General features: G+C 24.5%; 1 protein-coding gene across 5 annotated transcripts in view; it reads right to left on the bottom strand.

The window, feature by feature from the left end:
* LOC129957050 (uncharacterized) overlaps positions 1 to 18,744 on the bottom strand; it is a 31,602-nt gene extending 12,858 nt beyond the window's left edge. For 3 of the 5 annotated variants that reach the window (XR_008782725.1, XR_008782724.1, XR_008782723.1), the window contains exons 1-6: positions 18,484 to 18,741; positions 15,656 to 15,738; positions 13,804 to 13,860; positions 12,281 to 12,340; positions 8,774 to 10,848; positions 2,353 to 5,318 (exon numbers count right to left, since the gene is read on the bottom strand). Coding sequence is in view for 2 of the 5 variants with exons in the window: in XM_056069178.1 (XP_055925153.1) it covers positions 8,776 to 10,848; positions 12,281 to 12,340; positions 13,804 to 13,860; positions 15,656 to 15,691 (2,226 nt within the window). In the remaining 3 variants the exon portion in view is untranslated. Of the gene's footprint in view, positions 1 to 1,800; positions 5,319 to 8,757; positions 10,849 to 12,280; positions 12,341 to 13,803; positions 13,861 to 15,655; positions 15,739 to 18,483 lie in introns of those variants that run through there. The other 2 variants (XM_056069178.1, XM_056069177.1) reach the window with 2 other exon arrangements.
* Between the last annotated feature and the right edge of the window lie 1,981 nt (positions 18,745 to 20,725).

Raw genomic sequence — 20,725 nt, forward strand, 5'->3', positions numbered from 1 at the left:
TTGAAATAAATTTAAGGACAGCTGCAATTATAATCTGAAGTTAAAGCTAGAGATATCAAAAATGATTAAAATAAAATATGCTTATTTTTCACATTAAATTATAATAAATTTTAATATTTGCTATTGTGCATTATTATCCATTATTTACTATAAAATATGGTTTATTCATAATTCAGTATAATACAGAAATTACATTTAATATAATTAATTAACATAAATTTTAAATATTTTATTCCTTGAATATATAAACTACTTTGATTCTTTTATGATATATATCTTAATTTTGTGGTACAAATTTTTAAATATTTGAAATCTATGACTTACAGTAATCATCATCACAAAGAAGGAAAATGTTGAAAATTCATATCAATTAGATTAAATTCCTAATTTAATACTTTGCATCTTTTAGAATGGCTCTCAATATTTCCATCTTATAAGTTCAGTATTTATCTGTTTATTTATTGCTTTGAAAACTTGTTAAGATTTTTAATACTCTTCAAAAGTAAGTGATAATTTTTTTAAACAAAGATATAAATACTACTATAAAAATTACAATAGATTTCATAAATCTAGCTGCACACAAATTAGATAACAACCACTGAAATATTTGCATGATATATTATCTTTCAAATTCAAAAACTTTTTTTCCTTTCTTAAATCATGATTTTGTCTACTCTCATGTATTATTAATGATGTCTTCAAATTTTCTGATTGAATTTTTGACAGCATTTTGGAAAATTCTAGATAATTTGATGTCCATTATTTTGACATTTGAATTATTTCAGATGAAAAATAAATTTTCATTATAAAAATAAATAATATTATTTTTAATCAATGTTTTTTTATTTCAAATTAATTCATATAAAATCCTACAGAAGAGAAACTGATTAAGAAAATGGGAAAATGCACTGACTTACTTTCACTGGATATATAACTTTAAAAAAAAAAAAAAGGATGTTTAGTGAAACTTTGAACTCAAAACAAAAATTTTTAAAAATTTAAAAATGATTAATAGCATAATAAATAGCATTTTCTTTTTTAAAGTTTTTTTTTTAAAACTTAATAATAATGATTATCTTAATTTTATTTTGAAATATAAAAAGCTACATTATTCTCATATAACTTATATGGTATTTACAATATTATTTTTGAAGCAATTATTATGATTGTAAGTCAATGTTAATCATGATTGTAAGTTTTTATTTTATAAATATAGTTTTTCACAATTGGGGAATTCTTCTGTAATCAGTCTGCATTTATAACATTTTTTTCCCATGAAAAAAAATATAGCATTTGGGTTGTTGTTTTTTTCAATGTTTTAGCAAAATTCGATCTTGCATTTTATCATATTTTTATTATTTGTAACAGGATTCCATTAAAGAAATACAACTGCAGGAAAATTTTGTGTGAGCAAATTCAAATTTTTAAAATGAAATGATATTGGCATAGATAGTATCTTTAGTGTAAAAGAATTTTCAGAATCTCAAGAATAATCATGGTTTGGAAGTCAAATACAATTTGAATAAAGAAAGATATTTTTATCAATGATTTAGATGTAAAACAACATATAAAAAAATTTCATGTGTTCGGAACACTTGTTAATTTAAATTTTTTGGGATAATAGCGTTAGCTTTTTTTGCAATATTTTAAGAAAAATATGATGAATTTGTATTTTTATTTAGATTAAAAAATGATAATTAAAAAGAATATACTTGAAAAGTATAAATAAAAAAAAATAATGACTTGCATTTATAGGCAATTTTTAGTGATAAGCTACACTACAGAAAGAAGAGTCTAGAATACACAAAAGAGAATAAATATATTTCATTCAAATTATATTTTTACAAGATGTTTGTTTAACCTTCCATAAAAATCTCTACAGAATGATGAAAACAGCATACAAATTCTTCTAATGACTCTAAGACAACAAGTTTAAATATAAAATATGAACTTTCATTCAAATGCATATAGATTTTGAGTACACAAATATAGCTTCAAACACAGACAATCTTTAATATATAAAAGTTTCAAGAAAAATAATATAAGTTTTATTAAACCTTAAAAGATAATATAACAAAAAATTTGATCTGATTCCATTAAAAAGCATTAGAAATAATATTCCCCCCTCCAGGTATATGAAACATATGTTTGTAACTCTCTAATTGCTGCAGTGGTAAAATAACAAAGTATAAAATACAAAGTCAGCCATAACATTATGGCTGATATCTTTTTTTTAAAATTTGATAAAACAAGAACTATGTGAAAGTTAAGAACATTAAATAAAATATAATATTTTCAATATTATTGTTTATTATTATTATTTTCATAAATTTAATATAATTTTTTACACACCTCAGACTGCAATTTCCAAATCCTTTCCACTGCAAACTTTTAGGTACTACTGTATAACCAAGCTCACCTTTTGAGGATGACAATTCTTGATGTTGAAGAATAGCTTTCTCTAAATTAATTATAGAATTATCAGCACTGCAAAATAATATATGTGCCTAATTGAACAGTATTACAATGCAGATTAATAGCAAATGATAATAAATAGTACCTGGTAATTTTAACAAAACTATCATACACCTCAAAAGTTTATTTAACAAAATAGTAAACTTTTTAGATCTATTAATAGATGATAAAGATACATAATTAGTGGTAAAAATTGCATGACAGATAAACAGAATAGTTCAATTTTTAGAAATTTATTTTAGATTTATAATTATGGATAAAGAAAATAATTCATCAAATAATATTTTTGTTTTTAATAAAAACAAATAGTCATTTGAAAAATTATTCTCACTACATTTTACGGCACATTTTAAATATCTACATCAAACAATCACAGAATCTCCAAATGAGTTGCTAAGTATAATTGACAAATAGGATAAAATATTGATGAAATGAACTGTAGGTAAGAAAAAAAGCGTTTTTAGAAAGAAGAGAGGTTTTGCAAGGAGCAAGAGAAAGTAAAAAGTGAAAAAAGACAACAACAATAAAATATTTAAACATTATTGAATCTATTTTTATGCCATGTGATTTCAAACTTTTTGGATATAAAATTCATAGCTACTCCCTGCTATTCCATTCAAATTACAAAGTTCATCGATTTCATTATTAAAGGGAAAAAAGTATTTAAATTATTCATCATATGTATCGTATAAGAAAAAAAATAAAGAAAAGATTGTTCAGAATTTGAATCATGATTTTTATAAATAGTAAATATGTTCCATGCCATTTGATTTGAAAATATTTTTATGTCTTTTATGAAGGAAATTGCTAACCACTTAATTAAAAGTTATGAAGCTCTTATTAAAACTGTCTATATTATTATTAAAATTTCAATAATAATAACCTAATGAATACATTTAAAGTTCACAATTATGATACCAGATATTGATAGTTACATAGTATGAAAGTCACATGAAGAAAATAAAAATAGATTAAATAATTAGCATTCAATAGAATGCTTATGCACATATAAATAAATTCATTTAAAAATATAATGTAAAAAATACATTTATATAAACTATTATAATATAAAAAATTATTTTATCATATGCAACTTTCCACTTCAGAGTGATCTATTATCAGAGTAAATATTTCTTCATAGAAAAGGAAACCAGTGTTACCAATGATATGGTAAAATATTATATCTGTTATAGTCTTTAATTATAAAAAAAATACACTGTAATTAATTGTTAAGAGATCTTCCCTAAAAACTTTCTTATATATCCAGTATTTGAGAGCAAAATTTGTATAAAATTTATTGCGTAAATTGGAATTTCAATGTATATAAACTGTTCATTATATTTATTTAGGTATTTCATTTTTATCTGTATAGATTGTCAAGATCTCATTCAAATTAATGTTTTTAATATTCATTGAGAAATATCAAATTAATTCATTTTTTCCAAATGAGAATTTTTTCAATAAAATCTAGAAACATATGTAAATCTCTGAATTAAGACCTTTCTCCACTAAAACTTTATTATTCTACAAAATACTAATTATTCTCACAGTCCAAGTGTTAATGAATTTATGGGATCAAAAAACAAACAATTTGTTTTTCTTCACAGATAAAAAATTATTCTGGTTATAAATGTATTTTCCTAAATATTGCAAGTCCAAAGTAAATATTAAAACAAATAATAATATTTATTATATTTTTATTAAAATAAGGACAAATTGAGGTAAGAATTACTCTAATTGAATTGTAGAGTTACTCTTATGAGTACCATTGAACATAACTGTTTAGTAACTTGTGTTTTCAATTTAAATCAGGATTCTAAATGAGCATCAGCAACATGTCTCATGATCATATATTTAATAGAATTATGTGAGAAAATATTACTCACTTAAATATGCATACACAAAGATAGCAAGTACATAAAGTGATCATTCAAGTTTTCAAACATGAGAATAGAGAGAGGGAGGAATTATTTTTAACATGATGTGTCTTCACTCAAAAATGATGCATTTGAACAATGCCAATTAATTAAATGCACCTGGAAACTGAGCATAATTTATAAAACAAATGCAATAGATGCAACTTTAATAAAATTCTTTAAAAATTTTATGTATACAATTTTAAAAGGAATTTGAAATTAAAAATAAAGCAATTCATTTTTAATTTTATTGAATCCTTCGTATTATTTAAGATATTTTATCAATCTTTGTTATATTCAATTTTTATACAAAGTTGTGCAAACTAAAGTTTATCAACTTTAAAGTGTTTTGGAGAGGATTCAAATTATTTCAAATGGAACAAAAATTAGAATGAAATACACAAATTAAAGTATAATGGTCATGAACTTAATACCATTTGTGCATGAGGATTCATGGTGAAGTTTTAAAATAGAATGCTAATTTAATAAAATTAAGACAAACAGTTTGCAAAAATAGAACATGATAGTTGTTGACTATTAAGTGAGTTTATGGTTACCTTTAAAATGCTGATTTATTAAGTTAGAGAATTAAAAAAATTTCAATGGTATTAGAAAGTGCTTCAACAAAGTATGGGAAATAGTAGCTAAAGATTTTCATTGTCATAAAAAAAATCAATAATATTTTTTGATCTTTTTAAGTTTAAGGCACTTGTAGTTGCATTTCTTATTAGCTCAACTTAAACACAGATATTTGAATTCACATAAATAAAGGAATGAGAAGAGAGGAGGGAAAATAACTCCATTCGCCACACAGAATTCTTTGAGATTCTTATCTCAACTTTGTTCCAAGTAGTAAAGATTCAAAGTAAAGGTTTTTCTAGATTCTTCAAAGCCTTCGGCACTGTATTTGAATGATGTTAAAAATCTCTGAAAAAGAAATATTAAATTAGTTTTCTATAGATTGGAAAGTTAAGAAAAAAATATATATTTATGCATTAAAAATGTTATAGTATTTTGCAAAATACAGGAATACAGCAATTTTGCAATGCAAGCTGGTTTTTTTTTTTTTTTTTTTTCTTTTACAATTTTAAGGTTGTAATCAACGGTCAACTAAATTTTAATAATTTACAAGTTATGACAGCTGTAAGACAAACTTCACAAATATAAAAATTTATGAAATAAAAACTTATACAATCCAGAATTTATGTCTTACACATATACATTATAAAGTCCAAAGGAAATATTTAGAAAGCATTAAATTTGAGTATTATAATTCATAATAAAGCAGAAAAAAATTTTCCACTTGACTAATCAATCTTTAATATATTTTTTTTATCGTATCATCAGTTCTAATTGCACATTATCAACTAATTTTTGTGGATCCTTTTCAAAACAATTAAATCACTTTAATTTATCAAAACTTGACATTTTTCAAAATAAAAATGAAATATTAAATAATTTTCTACAGGTTTTTCTATGGGAGAAAGGTGAGAGAAACGAATCAGCCACAAGAAGAATAATATAATGAGAGTTCAATCACTCCTTGACACATAAAATGCCCAATCTTATTGTAAAAGAACCTATTTCCACATAGAATTTTTGTAATTGATAAAATATGGCTATAGAAAATAATCCAATTTTTTTTTCTATGTGATCTGATGAAATACAAAGATTGCATAAACCATCTACAGTTCTCTTCTCAGAAACTAAAGAATAAGTTAGCTTCAAGATGTAAATCAAGCTGGCAAAAAAACCTCAGCAATGGGAATTACTCAAATTAAAATTTTCTCATTCAAAAATATAATTTGTATCTATTTACTACTCATGTATATGCATATTCTAGTTCATAATAATCAAGTTTGATTATGCTATAATAATTTTAAATAACAGCATAGAGACACATGGAGATAGATTATGAAGAGTTTTTAGAAATGCAGTCACAGTTCCATGCATCACATTAAGAATGTTTTTTCAAAAATTTTTTAATCTTCATCGAATTTTGTAATAAATCATATTAACTCAACATGGAAATAAGAAAAGTATATAAAGCAATTTTCTATATTAAAAAAGCTATTATAATGTTATTACATTTATAAATCAAGACTGATACTAATTAAATAAAATACATAACAGCTTTTCTTTAGGAATTTTAAAATAACAAAATCACACTTTCAACAAATTAAACAACCATTTTCTTATACCCTAAAAAGTTGCATAGAGATCAATTAATTTAAAAACACTAAAAATTCAAAATAAACAAATATTGAGGGAAAATTAGAACTGTTTAAAAAAATTAATTTCATTACATATTGCTGAAATGGCAAGTAGTATTATATATTTAAAGTTGTTTTATTTGTTTATTGACAACAACATTAAAATAAAATTTTTGTCTTCTTATCTGAAGAGAAAATATCCAATGATTTGTTAATTTTAAAAATAAATAGAAACCTACAGGTTCTTCTCCTTTGAGAATAGGCCAAACAAAAGAATAAACTAGTAAAAAAACATGCAAAATAAAAAAACCTAAATGGATTATCGAAAGCTTAATTAAAATATAAGCAGAAAAACGTAAAAACATTTTTTTGTATTATTTTTTCACAGCATTACAGATTTTTGAACAGACAAGAACTATTGTATGAATAATAAGATGATTTTACATTGTAGTTACATATGAAATGTCCAATTTTTCTTTTCTTTTTTTAATTATATATATGAGTGTTCCAAAAACTGTTCTCAATTTCAAATAAAATAAGCATTTGGAATCTTACTATCAAATAGAAATAGAAGCAAGTTACACCAAACAAATTGGATATGACATGAAATATAGTGACAATAAGGAGGCTGGATTTGACAGTTTTCATGTCCAAAATTTGGGTTTATTGAAGAATATGGAATTTTACATTAGTGCTCCAAATGAAATTAAAACTATTCCACATTAAAACAGAATCAATTGCTTTAGATTAGCAAGGAAATTATGATAAAATTCTGGCCAATTGATGTTACAAATTTTGTAGAACTATATATAAAACTATATATTTGTGATAACTATATATAAAAATAACTATGAAAACTCAGTATACCACTCAATAAATACAAGAATGCATTCAGCTAAGTTTTGAGTAAAAAATTAAGTTTCTCTTTCTTTCTCTCTCTTTCAAAAATTTTGAATGCTACACAAAAAGATTTTAATTTAATCATCATACAATTCAGCTGCCTTCAATATAATAAGATTTTTTAGGGAATGATAGACTGATTTTCTGTATCAGTATCCTCTCTTTTAAATCTCAGAACTCCCAAAGTTTCCAACTTTGAACAGATCTATCTAGAGAATGATCGACAAAATGACTAAATGTACAATTTAATCAAGATCACACTCCTATATTTCTTAAAGAAAAAACTTTCCATCTCTGACAATAGATTTAAAACACCACATCAGGCCAACATACATAGTATATATTCTCAGTATACCACTGAAGATAACCAAACTAAGAAAAACAAGTATACTTATTCTTATCAAAACATCTCTGTAACAGTAAAAACTATATAAACCAATGTGTATAATTTATACTGCTGATATATCTATAAGCATATAGTTTTTCTTTTGCAGAGATGCATTTAAAACAACAAGAACATATTAATTTTACCATTTTTTGGGTTAATTTAGCCACTATTGGTACGAGATTTTGTTCTTGAACCTAGTAATCCAGTAAATAACATCACCTTCATGATATTATTATAAATGGGGAAGGAATTTGGGAGCTATATATAAGCCAAAATGTATATCCTTAAACCATAAGGCTTACAAAGTTTTCCCACCTTTTCAATCTTCAAACATTTCATAAAAGTTAAATAAACCTATGCCTCCTACTTTTTGGTATTTATTTCAATTTTGCTACTTACATTTCTGTAAATTAATTTATACGAACACATTAGAAGATTTAACCACCAGAAAAAAATATCAACTTCTTGAAATTGAAATTCATCGTTTCAAATTTTAAGTATTGAAATATGCATGAATACATTTACAAGGGACAAAAATTGAAAATAATCTCAATTGATCAGCCCTGAAAATTTATGTATTTTAGATAATAATTATTAGCAATACATCTAATGTTTGCTTTAATCAATAACTAATAATAAATTGAATGTAATAAAAAAAGTATCTTCACATATATGTATACATATTTATATAGAAAATTGCAAACAACTTCTCAGGTGAAGAGTTAATATTTTATGGTAAAGTGTTTTATAGATATCTAAATTAATAAAGCTGTCATACTTTTTATTAAAGAAAAAAGAAACTTTAACTATTCGTTAAAAAAGTACAAAATCAAGCAAATAAAACATCTTAATCATACATACATACTTAAAAAAAATATAACCTTTAATTTTCAGTAGAACTAATATGTCCATTATCTTTTGTTTGAGTTAACATCTCTTCAGAATCACAGTTTTCCAATTGGCATTTCTCATTTTTTTCAAGTGAGTCCACAGATTCAAAATAAGCACTGTCCTGAACACAGTCTACAGTTTTGGAGTCACAATTACCATAAAGTTCTACTGACAATGGGTCAGAAGCAACACTCTGTTGTTCTTCACGTTCAAAAGAAAGCTTATTACTATCCAAATCATTGATTTTAGAAGATAACAACTCATCTGTTTTTAAAGACTCTAAAGAAAACAATTCTTTTGAAATTGTACTGGAATCATGCTGAATACACGAACAACTGTCTGAGTCAAAGCTCTCAATCTCAGGTGATGATAATGGGCTATCAACATCACTATTAAAATCAATGTTTATGTTTTCAGTTGCAACTTGATCTGGGTCATCTTTATATTCTTTGTTAGCATTCAAGATCACTGACAAATTATTCTTTTTAGAGGCTTTAATAGGAGAATTTTCAATGGCTTTACACCAAGATTCTAGACGTGTATCAAGTTCTTTCCCTCTATTAGACTTGTTTTTTAAATTAGTGTAAAGTAATTTGCACTGTTCTTCTAAAAGCTGAAGGCGATTCCTTTTCAGTTCATATCTTGATTCAGTATCACTGTTGCTAACAGAAACTTCCTTATTAGGAACACTTTCATTAACATTATTAACAACAACACAGCTTTCAACAGTTATACATTGATCAATAAGACCATTATTTTCAATGTTATCATCAACCAAAACATTTTCTTCACCAATATCATCAATAAAACAACTTTCTTCACCTCTGTCATCAATAAAATCACTTTCTTCACTAGTCTGTTTATTCCTTTCCACAAATTCTCTCCTTAAATCTTGCCATTCTGCTTCTGACTTGGAATTCTTCATTCTAACAAGATCACAATTCTCTCGAGTTGCCTCCAACTGCTGTTTTAGTTTGTTTAAAAATCGACGCTTTTCTTGGAGATCATATTTGACAATGTTTTCTGCAGATTGCAGTCTCTGGTGCTGTTTCTTCATAGCTGCCAGAAGATTGTGAGCTTGTTCTAATTGTTTAGCTATACCTTTCATTTGAAATTCTTGATCTTGAACCCTAGATATTAAATTATCATTTAATTTATGTGAGGAATCTGACAATAGTTGTAAATTTCTAGCCTGTATACTCAGAGTTTGTAAATTGGCTGATGAAGTTTTAAAAATTTGCAAAAATTCCAAATAATTATTTGGTATATCATTGTTGTGATGATTATCCAAATTAATATTGTCTTCAAAAATCTCATCAATATCTGAAATCTGGTTCACTATTTCAGAATAGCTTTTAAACTCATCATTGCCTTCAGGTTTTAATAGACCAAAGGATTGCAATTTGTCTTTTAAAAAACAAAGTCGCTCATGAAGGCTTTTGTTCTCATTTACACATGAATTAACTTGCTCTAAAAGAGAATGAATTAATTTATCTTGTTTTAAAGCAGATGATTTCATGCAAAATGTATATTCTTCAAAATTTTGCTTTTCTATTTTACGCTCCTCTAGCTTTTTAAATTCCAAAAGGAGAATTTTTTCTAGATATTTTCTAATAGTTTGGCAACGTGTAATATATGACAAAGCCACAGGATCACTTACAGAATTCACACCACTCTTTAAACTGTTTAAAAGAGCTTCCATTTCCAAAAGCAGCTCCTGAATGAAATTTGCAATTTCTGGATGAAAAGGAGTAGTTTCACTTTTCAGAAGGCAATCCATCTTTTCCAAAAAATGTAAATCTGAACAATCATTACTATTTATAGAACTTGAATTAAACTCATCAGCTATTAATACTGATTCATTCGGAGCCAGAAGAAAATCAGGTGAAAGATTGAAAACATTTTTTAAGGTGACAAAGTTTTGCACATCCTTAAGACTGTGTTCATTAAAATAATCCTTGTCACTTTTAACACAATTTTCTTCACAACAGTAATTATTGTTCAGCACTTTGGAGTTGGAATCCATATCTTTTTCATCTGTGCAAATATCAGTATTTTTTGAAATCTGAAAAAAAAAAAAAAATAAATAAATAAATTGTTTTGAGAAATAAAACTGAAAAAATATAACATTACATTTATTATGATTTATGAAAAACTTTCTGTCTGGCATGAACTCAATAATGAGAGAAGCTAACACATTTCAAATTCGAAAAAAACTGATTATCAAACAGTGCAAAACAAATATTTTTCTAAATGAAGCAATTTGAAATCTTAATATACAAGGAGGAGAAAGGATTTCTCTGATTACAAAAAAATTATTGCAAAAATTCTACTGTAATTTGGGCTATTACTATCTCAAAAATATATTCAATATTAATAAAGTTTTTAATAAATTCATTTATGTCAGAAATTTCAATGCAAGTAATCATGAATTTCGTAGCTCAAAGAATGTCAAAACAATATTTCAATTCTGAGTATTGATCAGCATTTTGACTGTTACTTTAGTCACAATATCTGTGATCCTAACTTTGAATGTATCTGTATTTTCAACTAACATTGTAACATTGTTCTATCTTTTATATAACCTCAAACCTGATATTGAAAAGTAATTCAAATACAAATTTATGGAACAACAGAACATATTTAACTTTTTTTTCCATGATGTCTTTTAATAGCAATCAAAGGTAAAATCATTATTTTTGCATTAGCTGTGCTATCTGTGGGATTAACAAAATTTTTGAACATACCATTCCACAGTAAAAATTATATAGCATTATATTCGATATTCCTATAAACAGAAGAAAACTTTATGACCACTCTATACATCAGAGCAAACTTTAAAATAGCTAATTAAAAACAATAAAATAAAATTTTCAATCAGATATTAGAGCTTTAATTTTTTTAACAGATATTTAAGTATCTTAAGTTTAAAAATATTTACAGTATGTACAAAACACTTATAAATAGGATAAATCAAATAGAAGAGTTTCAATAAATTTATAATTCAACTTGTATACTAAATTACAAGTACCAAAAAGGAAATAAAAAAATATTGATATTTAAAATATTTCTTCTAATAAAAAGTAAAATAAATCTTTAAAAAATTTTGATTCACAATTGAGAGTTTTTGAGTAATTTTTTTATTGACAAAAATTTTAATTAAAGGCGTCTATTTCTGGCTCACATTTAAAAAATTTATAATATGATTTCAGATATAAAATTATCTAAATTAGATAACTGTGATGACTATTAAATTGTTTTAAAAAAATTTTAATTTATTTATCTATTTACTTCTTTTTGGGAAAAAAAAAAAGCCTTTAATTAAAAAGAAAAAAATGCTATTCTATTTTTAGAGCACACACACAATGAAAGAAGCACCAAATATACTTTCACACCTAAAATATGTACTTATTTAAGAAATTTAGAAAATAATGCAACAAAATATTTTTAAAAAAATCAACATAATAATATTCTATTCCCAAAAAAGAACTATTTACCTCCTTCAAAGCGTCTATACGAGCAGCATCACAAAAATCTTCCTCTAAAATTTTACACTTCTGCAAATAATAATAAAAAAAGTTTATAACATGAAATTATCAGCTATAAAATGCTTTGTCTCATTTTAAGTATATTTATTACTTTCAAAAGGTTATTAGATATATTACAGGTTATAGATTAATATTTAAAAAGCATAAGAGAACAAAATATGCATTAGTTAATATCTGCATTTTTAAAAAACTATATCATTAAATAATTCTGAAGGAGAATGCCTTAGATGAAAGACACATTTGTTACAAATAATAATAATAATAATAAATAAGAATCTTATGAAAGAAAGAAAAATGTTAAGAGGTTTATTTGTTATAAGGTAAAACTTAAATAATAATAAATTTTAAAACAATATTTATTTGAAGAATTAATTAATTTTATATGAAACTAATTTAAGAGTAAAGAATATAAAAAAATAGGACTAATTCATTATTTTTCGATAAATAGCTGAAAGATTAGATGCCATACATTCAGAACATTTTCTTTCTTTGATTACATGAAATATTTAATGCAAATACTAATGTGCTTTTGTTGTAATTTTCATTTTGTTGTTAGTACTTTTCCAAGTAATTAATACTTTTACCTAACAAAAAAAATTAAACAAATTTTGTTGTTGATTGACATAACTATACGAATGGAAAAACAGCACAATAAATTAATAAGATATGGAAAATGTAAACAAATCATGAATGAAATATATAGATTGATATAATGGACTTACAATAAACATTTATAAGTTATTAGTAAATGGTGCTTATTGAATGCAATAAGAAATGAAAAGAATATAAGATATAAATTTACAGTTGATTCATCTGGAATAAAAATATTATAAGTATCTATCTATTTAAATAAAAATAATTTAATTTTTATTTAAACTAAATGTTTATTTGTACTGAAATTATTTAAAAAAATTATATCAAATAATTAAAAAAAAAAAAGACTAAACACGGTAATTTATATATAAGGTAACTCTTAAAAATAAAATTTAAATTGTTCCTGCAAGAAGAATCAAGACAAAACAGATCATCAACCAAGTAATGGCGGTTAATAAAATTTATTGTGCAAGAAATATGATATATAGATAATTCATTCATGTACTGAAAATGAAATTCTCCAAAAATACTTTTTCCTAACTAATTTACATACAAAAATCAAATGTTAAGTAGGATAATGTTTTTTGAAATCAATTCTATGTGAAATAAAAGCTTGTGACTAGTGAATAAGCACCAAGACTACTCCTCTAAAAAGATTAATAATTACTTTATACTACCATAAACAATTCTGCAACTGATTATGATCATTTTATAGTACAGTTGCTCTTTAAACATAATATCAATAAATGGCTGAATATTGAAGCTATAAAGGCTATGTTTTTATCTATATAATTGACATGGCATGATTTAAAATAACCAAGATAACAACATTATATTCAATTATACATTAAAATACTTTAAATTAAATGCAAACATACATCCATGTTTTCTAATCCAGTTGAAACAGCACCAGTATATGAGTCATCAACATTAAGCTACAACAAATTAAATTGAATTAGTAAGTTAGTAGAATCATACAGCAAATAATTAATTATCACAATTTAATAGTTCTTAGTACCAAATAATAATAGTAATAACTTAACCCTTTATCTACTGCATTATGAACTACTGAAAACTTCTTCATAAATATATTTTTCTTTAGCTGCCATATTGATAATTAAAGAATATACAAGAAAAAAAATCTCCCCGGTGCGAAATTTAATTTGTTAGAACTAACTAATTAAGGTGGTACTTAAAAGCACTATGTATAAATTTCCTCATAATAGAAAAAAATTACGGATGATATTTCTAATGAAATTTAACCTCTTAAAAATGCTAAATAACCAAAAAAAAAAAACACTCATAAGAAAACTAAGAAATTATCAAATTGACATAATTTTATTTTATACATAACAAAGGTAGAAATTCACATTTGATGATAATCTTAAAAACAATTTTTTTTTCATTTAGGCACAAAAATATATTACAAGCTGAGCATTTTGAATGTGGTTTTGATTGAATATTTTTGAGTGTACAGAATTCACAACGTCCTCGATTCAACACGAATGTTGGCCAATGGTATCCTCTATTTTCTAAACAAACATCATTAGAAACAGACAAATTTCCTTTTCTTCTCTTTTTTGAACAAAAAGTTTGTTCATCTCCATTAGATTTAGGTCTCCGTTTTCGTTTTGGTTGTGGTTTAGATTTTGTTAGTAATCCTTCGGTAATGCAGCGTTTATATTCGAGGGACAATATTTTCTCACGACGCACTTCCACATATGCAATATATGAATTTACAAATGCCATTTCTAGCATAGCAACAAAAAGCCTGTAAAACCATTTTTTCGATTTCCTGTCCCTATCATAAATAGTAATATATATACTTTATCAATTCCCCCCAGTGTCCATTGTAGTCTTTTACAACAATGGGTGCGGTAATGTCAATTTTGGTGCCATCTTTGAGTCTCCTTTGGACTTTGCAAGTAAAATCTAGCTTATTTTTTTATTCGGAATGCAAAAGCAAATTCACATTCAATGCTAACATTTTCAAATGCTCTTGACAGTGTTAGTAAAAAGTAAATAAATAAATAATTAAATAAAATCTATAATTGAAATCTTTAAAAAATACTTAAACATATTGCTACACTACACTTTCATAATTACATTATATCAAACATAAATACTATAGATAATTACATGGACAAAATGAAAACAAGTTTTTCTCCAACACTCCAGTGTACTGGCGGTACTTATAAGTACCACTGAATAATTCGACCGTTAATCACATTACATAATCTGTTATGTTATAATGATTGGGCAAATAATATTCTAAGACAATACAGAATGAATAAAAAAATACAACCCTTAAATTTGGTTTGATATTATATATTTATAACAAAGAAAGATAAGAGCGACAATCCGTACAAAATGGAAGCAAAAGAACACTATGTCCCTTCGAAAATAGCTTTCTTCCTCACAAAATTCATCAGCCTAGAACAACTACTGTCATCTATCATGAAAAAGTAAAGTTAAAAGACTGTTTCTAAAACATACTATCAGAATAATAATAAGTAATGGTTGTTGTTCTATAAAGTTTTAAAGTAATTGGTACTTATAAGTACCATCAGTAGATAAAGGGTTAAAAAACAATAGTAATTTTTAATTAATAATAATTTTTGGTTTCAAATATTATAATTGCATATGCAAAAAAGTGATTAATATGAACTGTTTCACATGCAATAAACTGAAAATAATGAAATAAATTATTATTTGCAAGGCTCTACAAACCTCAGAAGAAAAGTTGTTATTATCAGGAAAACTCATAGCCTTGGAAAGTTAAAATTTGATTTCCAAATTGCAGCAAAATTTCCCTACAGAAATATAAGAAGTTATTGACATGAAGATGAAAAGAATTTAACTATTTAAACTCTTAAATGCTAAAAAGAATTTAAATTCATATTACAAAAAATTTAACAAATATATCATGAAATAAAATAAAAGAATTTTCAAGTATTTAAAAAAAAGAGTGTAAAAAAAAAAGAGTGTCTATTCAACATTTATTACTTTCAAAAGTATAATATATTAAAAGCAGTTTCACAAGAATTAATTAATTTTCTAAATCAAAAGCTATTCAGCATATTTCCTTTCTACAGAAAAGAATTCAATAAAAATTAAAGTTTTTTTTAACTATTTTTATGCAATATTAAGAAAAATAAGTACTAAAATATTCATATTATTATTATAAATGCAAGTAAAACAGATATTTTTTTATTTTGTGAAATTTTATTTTAATTAGATGGTATGTAATCTTCATTAAGAAAATATTAACATATGATTACCAAATATTACAAGTAATAATAAAAGAGTTTATTCCGCAAGATTATATTGCTCTAATAGCATAGCAATGAATTATATCCATATAAATGCATTAATAAATTCAAATTTAGAGCTAGACAATTTGAATATCTATGAAACAAGTAAAATCCTGAATCATGCTTTACATAAACATTGGGAAAATAAACAAAAACAAAACATATGGCTCAAAAAAGAACATGCAGATTTAGGAAATTGGTCACGATATAGGGATTCATATTATTCAAACTATTTGGAACTAAAACATTAAATAATTTTTAAAGTGCAGCAAAGCAATTTTATAAAAAAGAAACACATGAATAACTTAATAATTTAATATTCTTATAAATTATTTCAATTTCTACCATTTTATACATACAAAAACAAAATAATAAGAAATTGCCAAATTAACTTATATATTTTTATATTTAGATTTTGCTCACAAGAATTAATTGAAATGCCAAGTTTTTGTCTAAAATTATTCTCATTCCATCTGACTTTCCTAGGGAAAAAATTTATAACTAAGCAAATATATTTTTATTAACAGAAAAATAAATGGCAGCTTAAAATACCCCTCCCCCCACATTACTGATAAATACAATAATACACATTAAATAGGTCTTACAACTATAGAAAGAACTCAATACACTTATACAACTTTCATTTTAATAAAGTTTTATAGCATATAAATTATTATTGTTTGAAAGTAACTTTTACCTAAACATATTAATTAGTTTTAAATATCTAATCAACTATTGAAAGAATTCAACACACTTGTACAACTTTCATTTTAATAAAGTTTTATCACATATAATTTATTTTTAAAACTCACTTTTACACAAAAACATATTGAATAGTTTTAAATATCTAATTATTATATTAAAAACCATTTGATTGGGTGTATAGATATATAGTGTAACTTTTTCTATTACAATCAACACAAATTGTTTCTAACAAAATTGCACTTGTATATATTTTATAGCCAACTATATAATAAGTTTGATAGCATTCATTTTAAAATAAAAATTCACATTTATGAATCATTTTTGACAAAATAATAAGGAATAAAATATAAACTTTAAACAATGGAAATAAAATATAAACTTTATTAATTAATTAACATAATTGTAATTGCAAATTATAATTTCATACCTGTTTCAAATTGAAATTATTTTTAAAATTAATTGAAAATATTACAGTATACCCCAAATTATATATATATAAAAGCCAGAGCTTGCTAATCAAATTAGATAAGAAAATTAGTTTTAAAAAAACTGATTTTCTGTTCCCTTAAATTTATTCTTTTAGTAGAGCAAAAAGATAAATTTTAATAAAAAATAAATGTAGCTTTATATAAAATGTAGGAAATCTTTGAGGTAAGATATAGTACATTTAGCAGGTTTGAAGATTTCCTAATAAATCAGGCTGCATAATAGATAACTCAAAACAGAAACCTGAACTTATATGCCAGAATATTAAATACCTAATAGCAAATTCATCAAAAGTACAGACAATAATGAAATGTTATTTTTAAAAACTTAAATCTATCTATAAAAAATTGTAAGAAGTTGCAGATATTTTTTATCTACTCTTGAAAAAATCTGAAATTTTAAATAAAAAAGGATTTTATTATTTTTTATTTCTGTGTTTTTATATCAAATCTAAACAGCAACATACATTAATAATAAATGTTATTTTCACATGAATTTTCTATGAAATCAAAATACAATTAATTTAGATATATTAATATATTAAAAGAAATTAATATACAATTTATATACAAATGGATAGATGAAAAATAATTTCATAAGAATTATAGTTGGAATTTGAATAAATTATGCAGTTATATTTGAAATAACTAATCTAATTTCAAAACTCTTAAAAATATTTTTCATCAAAAACCGCATTCCTGTTATTAAAAATACTAGAGATTTAAAGTTGCATGCCAACTTCTAGGATTTATTCATTAAAAAAATATATATAATTTTTTCGTGAAGCAATTTTAACGAATTCAACAACTTACTAAATAAAATACGATTCCACAGAAGTTAAGAATTTAAAGAAAACATGAAATGAAAACTGCAGGCAATGATAAAAAAAAAAAAAAAAAAACTAAATAAAATTAGTTTCTTTCCCACTTAATTGTCACAAAATATCTAAAATAAAATAAACTGGTATAAAAGTGGAAAAGAATAAATTGATCAGTAAATATATAATTTTTTGATGAAGAATAAAAAAAGCTGCTAAAAAGAATATGTACTTACCTGAATAATTATTATCAGAGAACTTCTGCGACAGAAAAAAAAAAAAATATTACTAGAGAAAATATTATATCACCAAAAAATGCTCTAAATTAATTTTCATACAAAATGAAAATCAGCAATACAATTATTTAACATATAACGTGATGCTTTTCTAAGTTCGATATTTTAAGACGGATAAATGGTAAAATTCCATCATATCAAAGATATAGTCCTGAGTCTGAGATACGTAGAACGAAAATGAGAGTATCCAAAAGTCGCGGCGACTACACGCATCCTCATGAATTAGTCAATTGTTTATTCAATAGTAGACTAACGTCACAAGCATGACTTGATACACGTTGTTTTGGTTTTAAGTTCTCTGAACTAATAATATGGCGTTCTTCCTGACATGACTACGAGGATCCGGATTTACAATCTGAACGAATGTTTGTATCCGAATCCAGCCTGCCGTATCCATGAAGTGAGTGATGAAGTTGCGTATTCCCTTTTTTCTTTAAATAAGAAATAATTTTGGTATTGTTCTTTTCAAATTTGCTTTATATAACTACTGTCTTTATATATCTAATCATACTTTTAATTTTTAAAAAGTGTAGTTAAATGTATGTGAAGTTGTTTGAAAAAAAATTAGAATAAATTTTAATTATCCCTTTTTTTTCTTTTAGATGATACTTTCATACATTTGTTGTTTTACGTATTTGTTGTACATATTATCAACAAATGACGTCTACAGTAGAGTCTGCTTTTGAACGCAATGTTAGATTTCAAAAATATAGAATCACCAGCGCTAACTCTTATTGTAAATTTCGCCGTTTCGAGAACTTTACAGTGAATAACGTCAATTATAATTCATATGTACTTTCGAATTGTCACAACCATTCTGTAATTTGCAGATGAATATTGAATATTTCTTTTTCGTCTAATCCGCAAAACTGACTGTATTGTTTTATATGGTTATTCAGTAGTCTTGAGACTGTTTGAAAGTTTTTTTTTTTTTTTTTTTAATGCTATGTGAAATAATAAAAGTTGTGGGGTTTGTTTTTATATTTCTATGATCATCGATGGATGTCCACTCTCGAAATTAACCGGACTGGATGGAAAGAATCTGTTCTTTTTGTGGAATGAATTCGTGGATCTAAAGTCCACGATTCCCACTTCTCTAACAGCAACATTCCTCGTTGGTATTAGTGATTTTTTTTTTTTTTTTATAGATAGCCTTGTTTACCCTTTTTTTTTTTTTGTACTTTTGTTGATGCAACGTAAAGACGTTTGTGCATGTCCTGGCTTTGATACTTTGTCGAAAAATCTAGTTTTTAATCAAATATTTAGGATCCGTCTTTTTGTTATTTATTTAAAATAAAATAAATTATTTCTAATTTAAAAGAAAACTAAAAAAATGCTTTGGGGAAATTGTCAATCTCAACTTTTACTGTAAATAGAACATACTTAAATTATTCAGTTTAAGCAAATTATCAACAGCTTTGACTGACAAATCATGTTTTACAGAAAACTCTAAAACTTTGTATTTCGAAAAGTAATGAGATACATTATTATACTTATGTGAGTATAAGTATATACTTATGTGAGTATAAGTATATACTTATGTGAGTATAAGTATATACTTATGTGAGTTTCCTTTAAATGCTTAGAAACCTCAAAAATAGTTGTAGGTTAGTATAATTCCTAAAAATTCATGCGAAGATTTTTGTTATTATACGTTTTTTATTATAATCATTATCCAACAAGAACATGAAAACAATGCATATTGCACAATGGCAGTCAGGCTGGGCATAGGAGTGCAAAGGGGTAGTGTTAAAATTAATTAAAATTGTTTGTGAGAAAAAAAACTGACAATTAGTTTCGGAAAAATAATCTTTTTAATCTCTCATATTTTTAAAAGTAATATTACTTTTGAATTAGCCATATACTATTTATTCCAATAGCAAATCTTAAAATGGAAATCATTATTCTTTAATAGTACATTTTTAATTTGAAATTGTAAAAAAAATCATTTGATTATAAAGACTGTACAAAATTAGATGAAGAAGTAAATGAAATATCATATTTCGCCTGATAATCTTATTCAATGGATAAATTAGCATGAAGGCACATAATTCGAATTTGAAGGTAAATTACAGAGATTAAGAGAAAAACATCAAATCTGGATAACAAATAAGCAAGATTTTCTGTATGAAAAAAAACAAAAACATTTTTAGTACTTAATAGATAATTTTGGAAATATTTA

This window comes from Argiope bruennichi, chromosome 11, assembly GCF_947563725.1.
Source record: "Argiope bruennichi chromosome 11, qqArgBrue1.1, whole genome shotgun sequence".
NCBI classification, from domain to species: domain Eukaryota; kingdom Metazoa; phylum Arthropoda; class Arachnida; order Araneae; family Araneidae; genus Argiope; species Argiope bruennichi.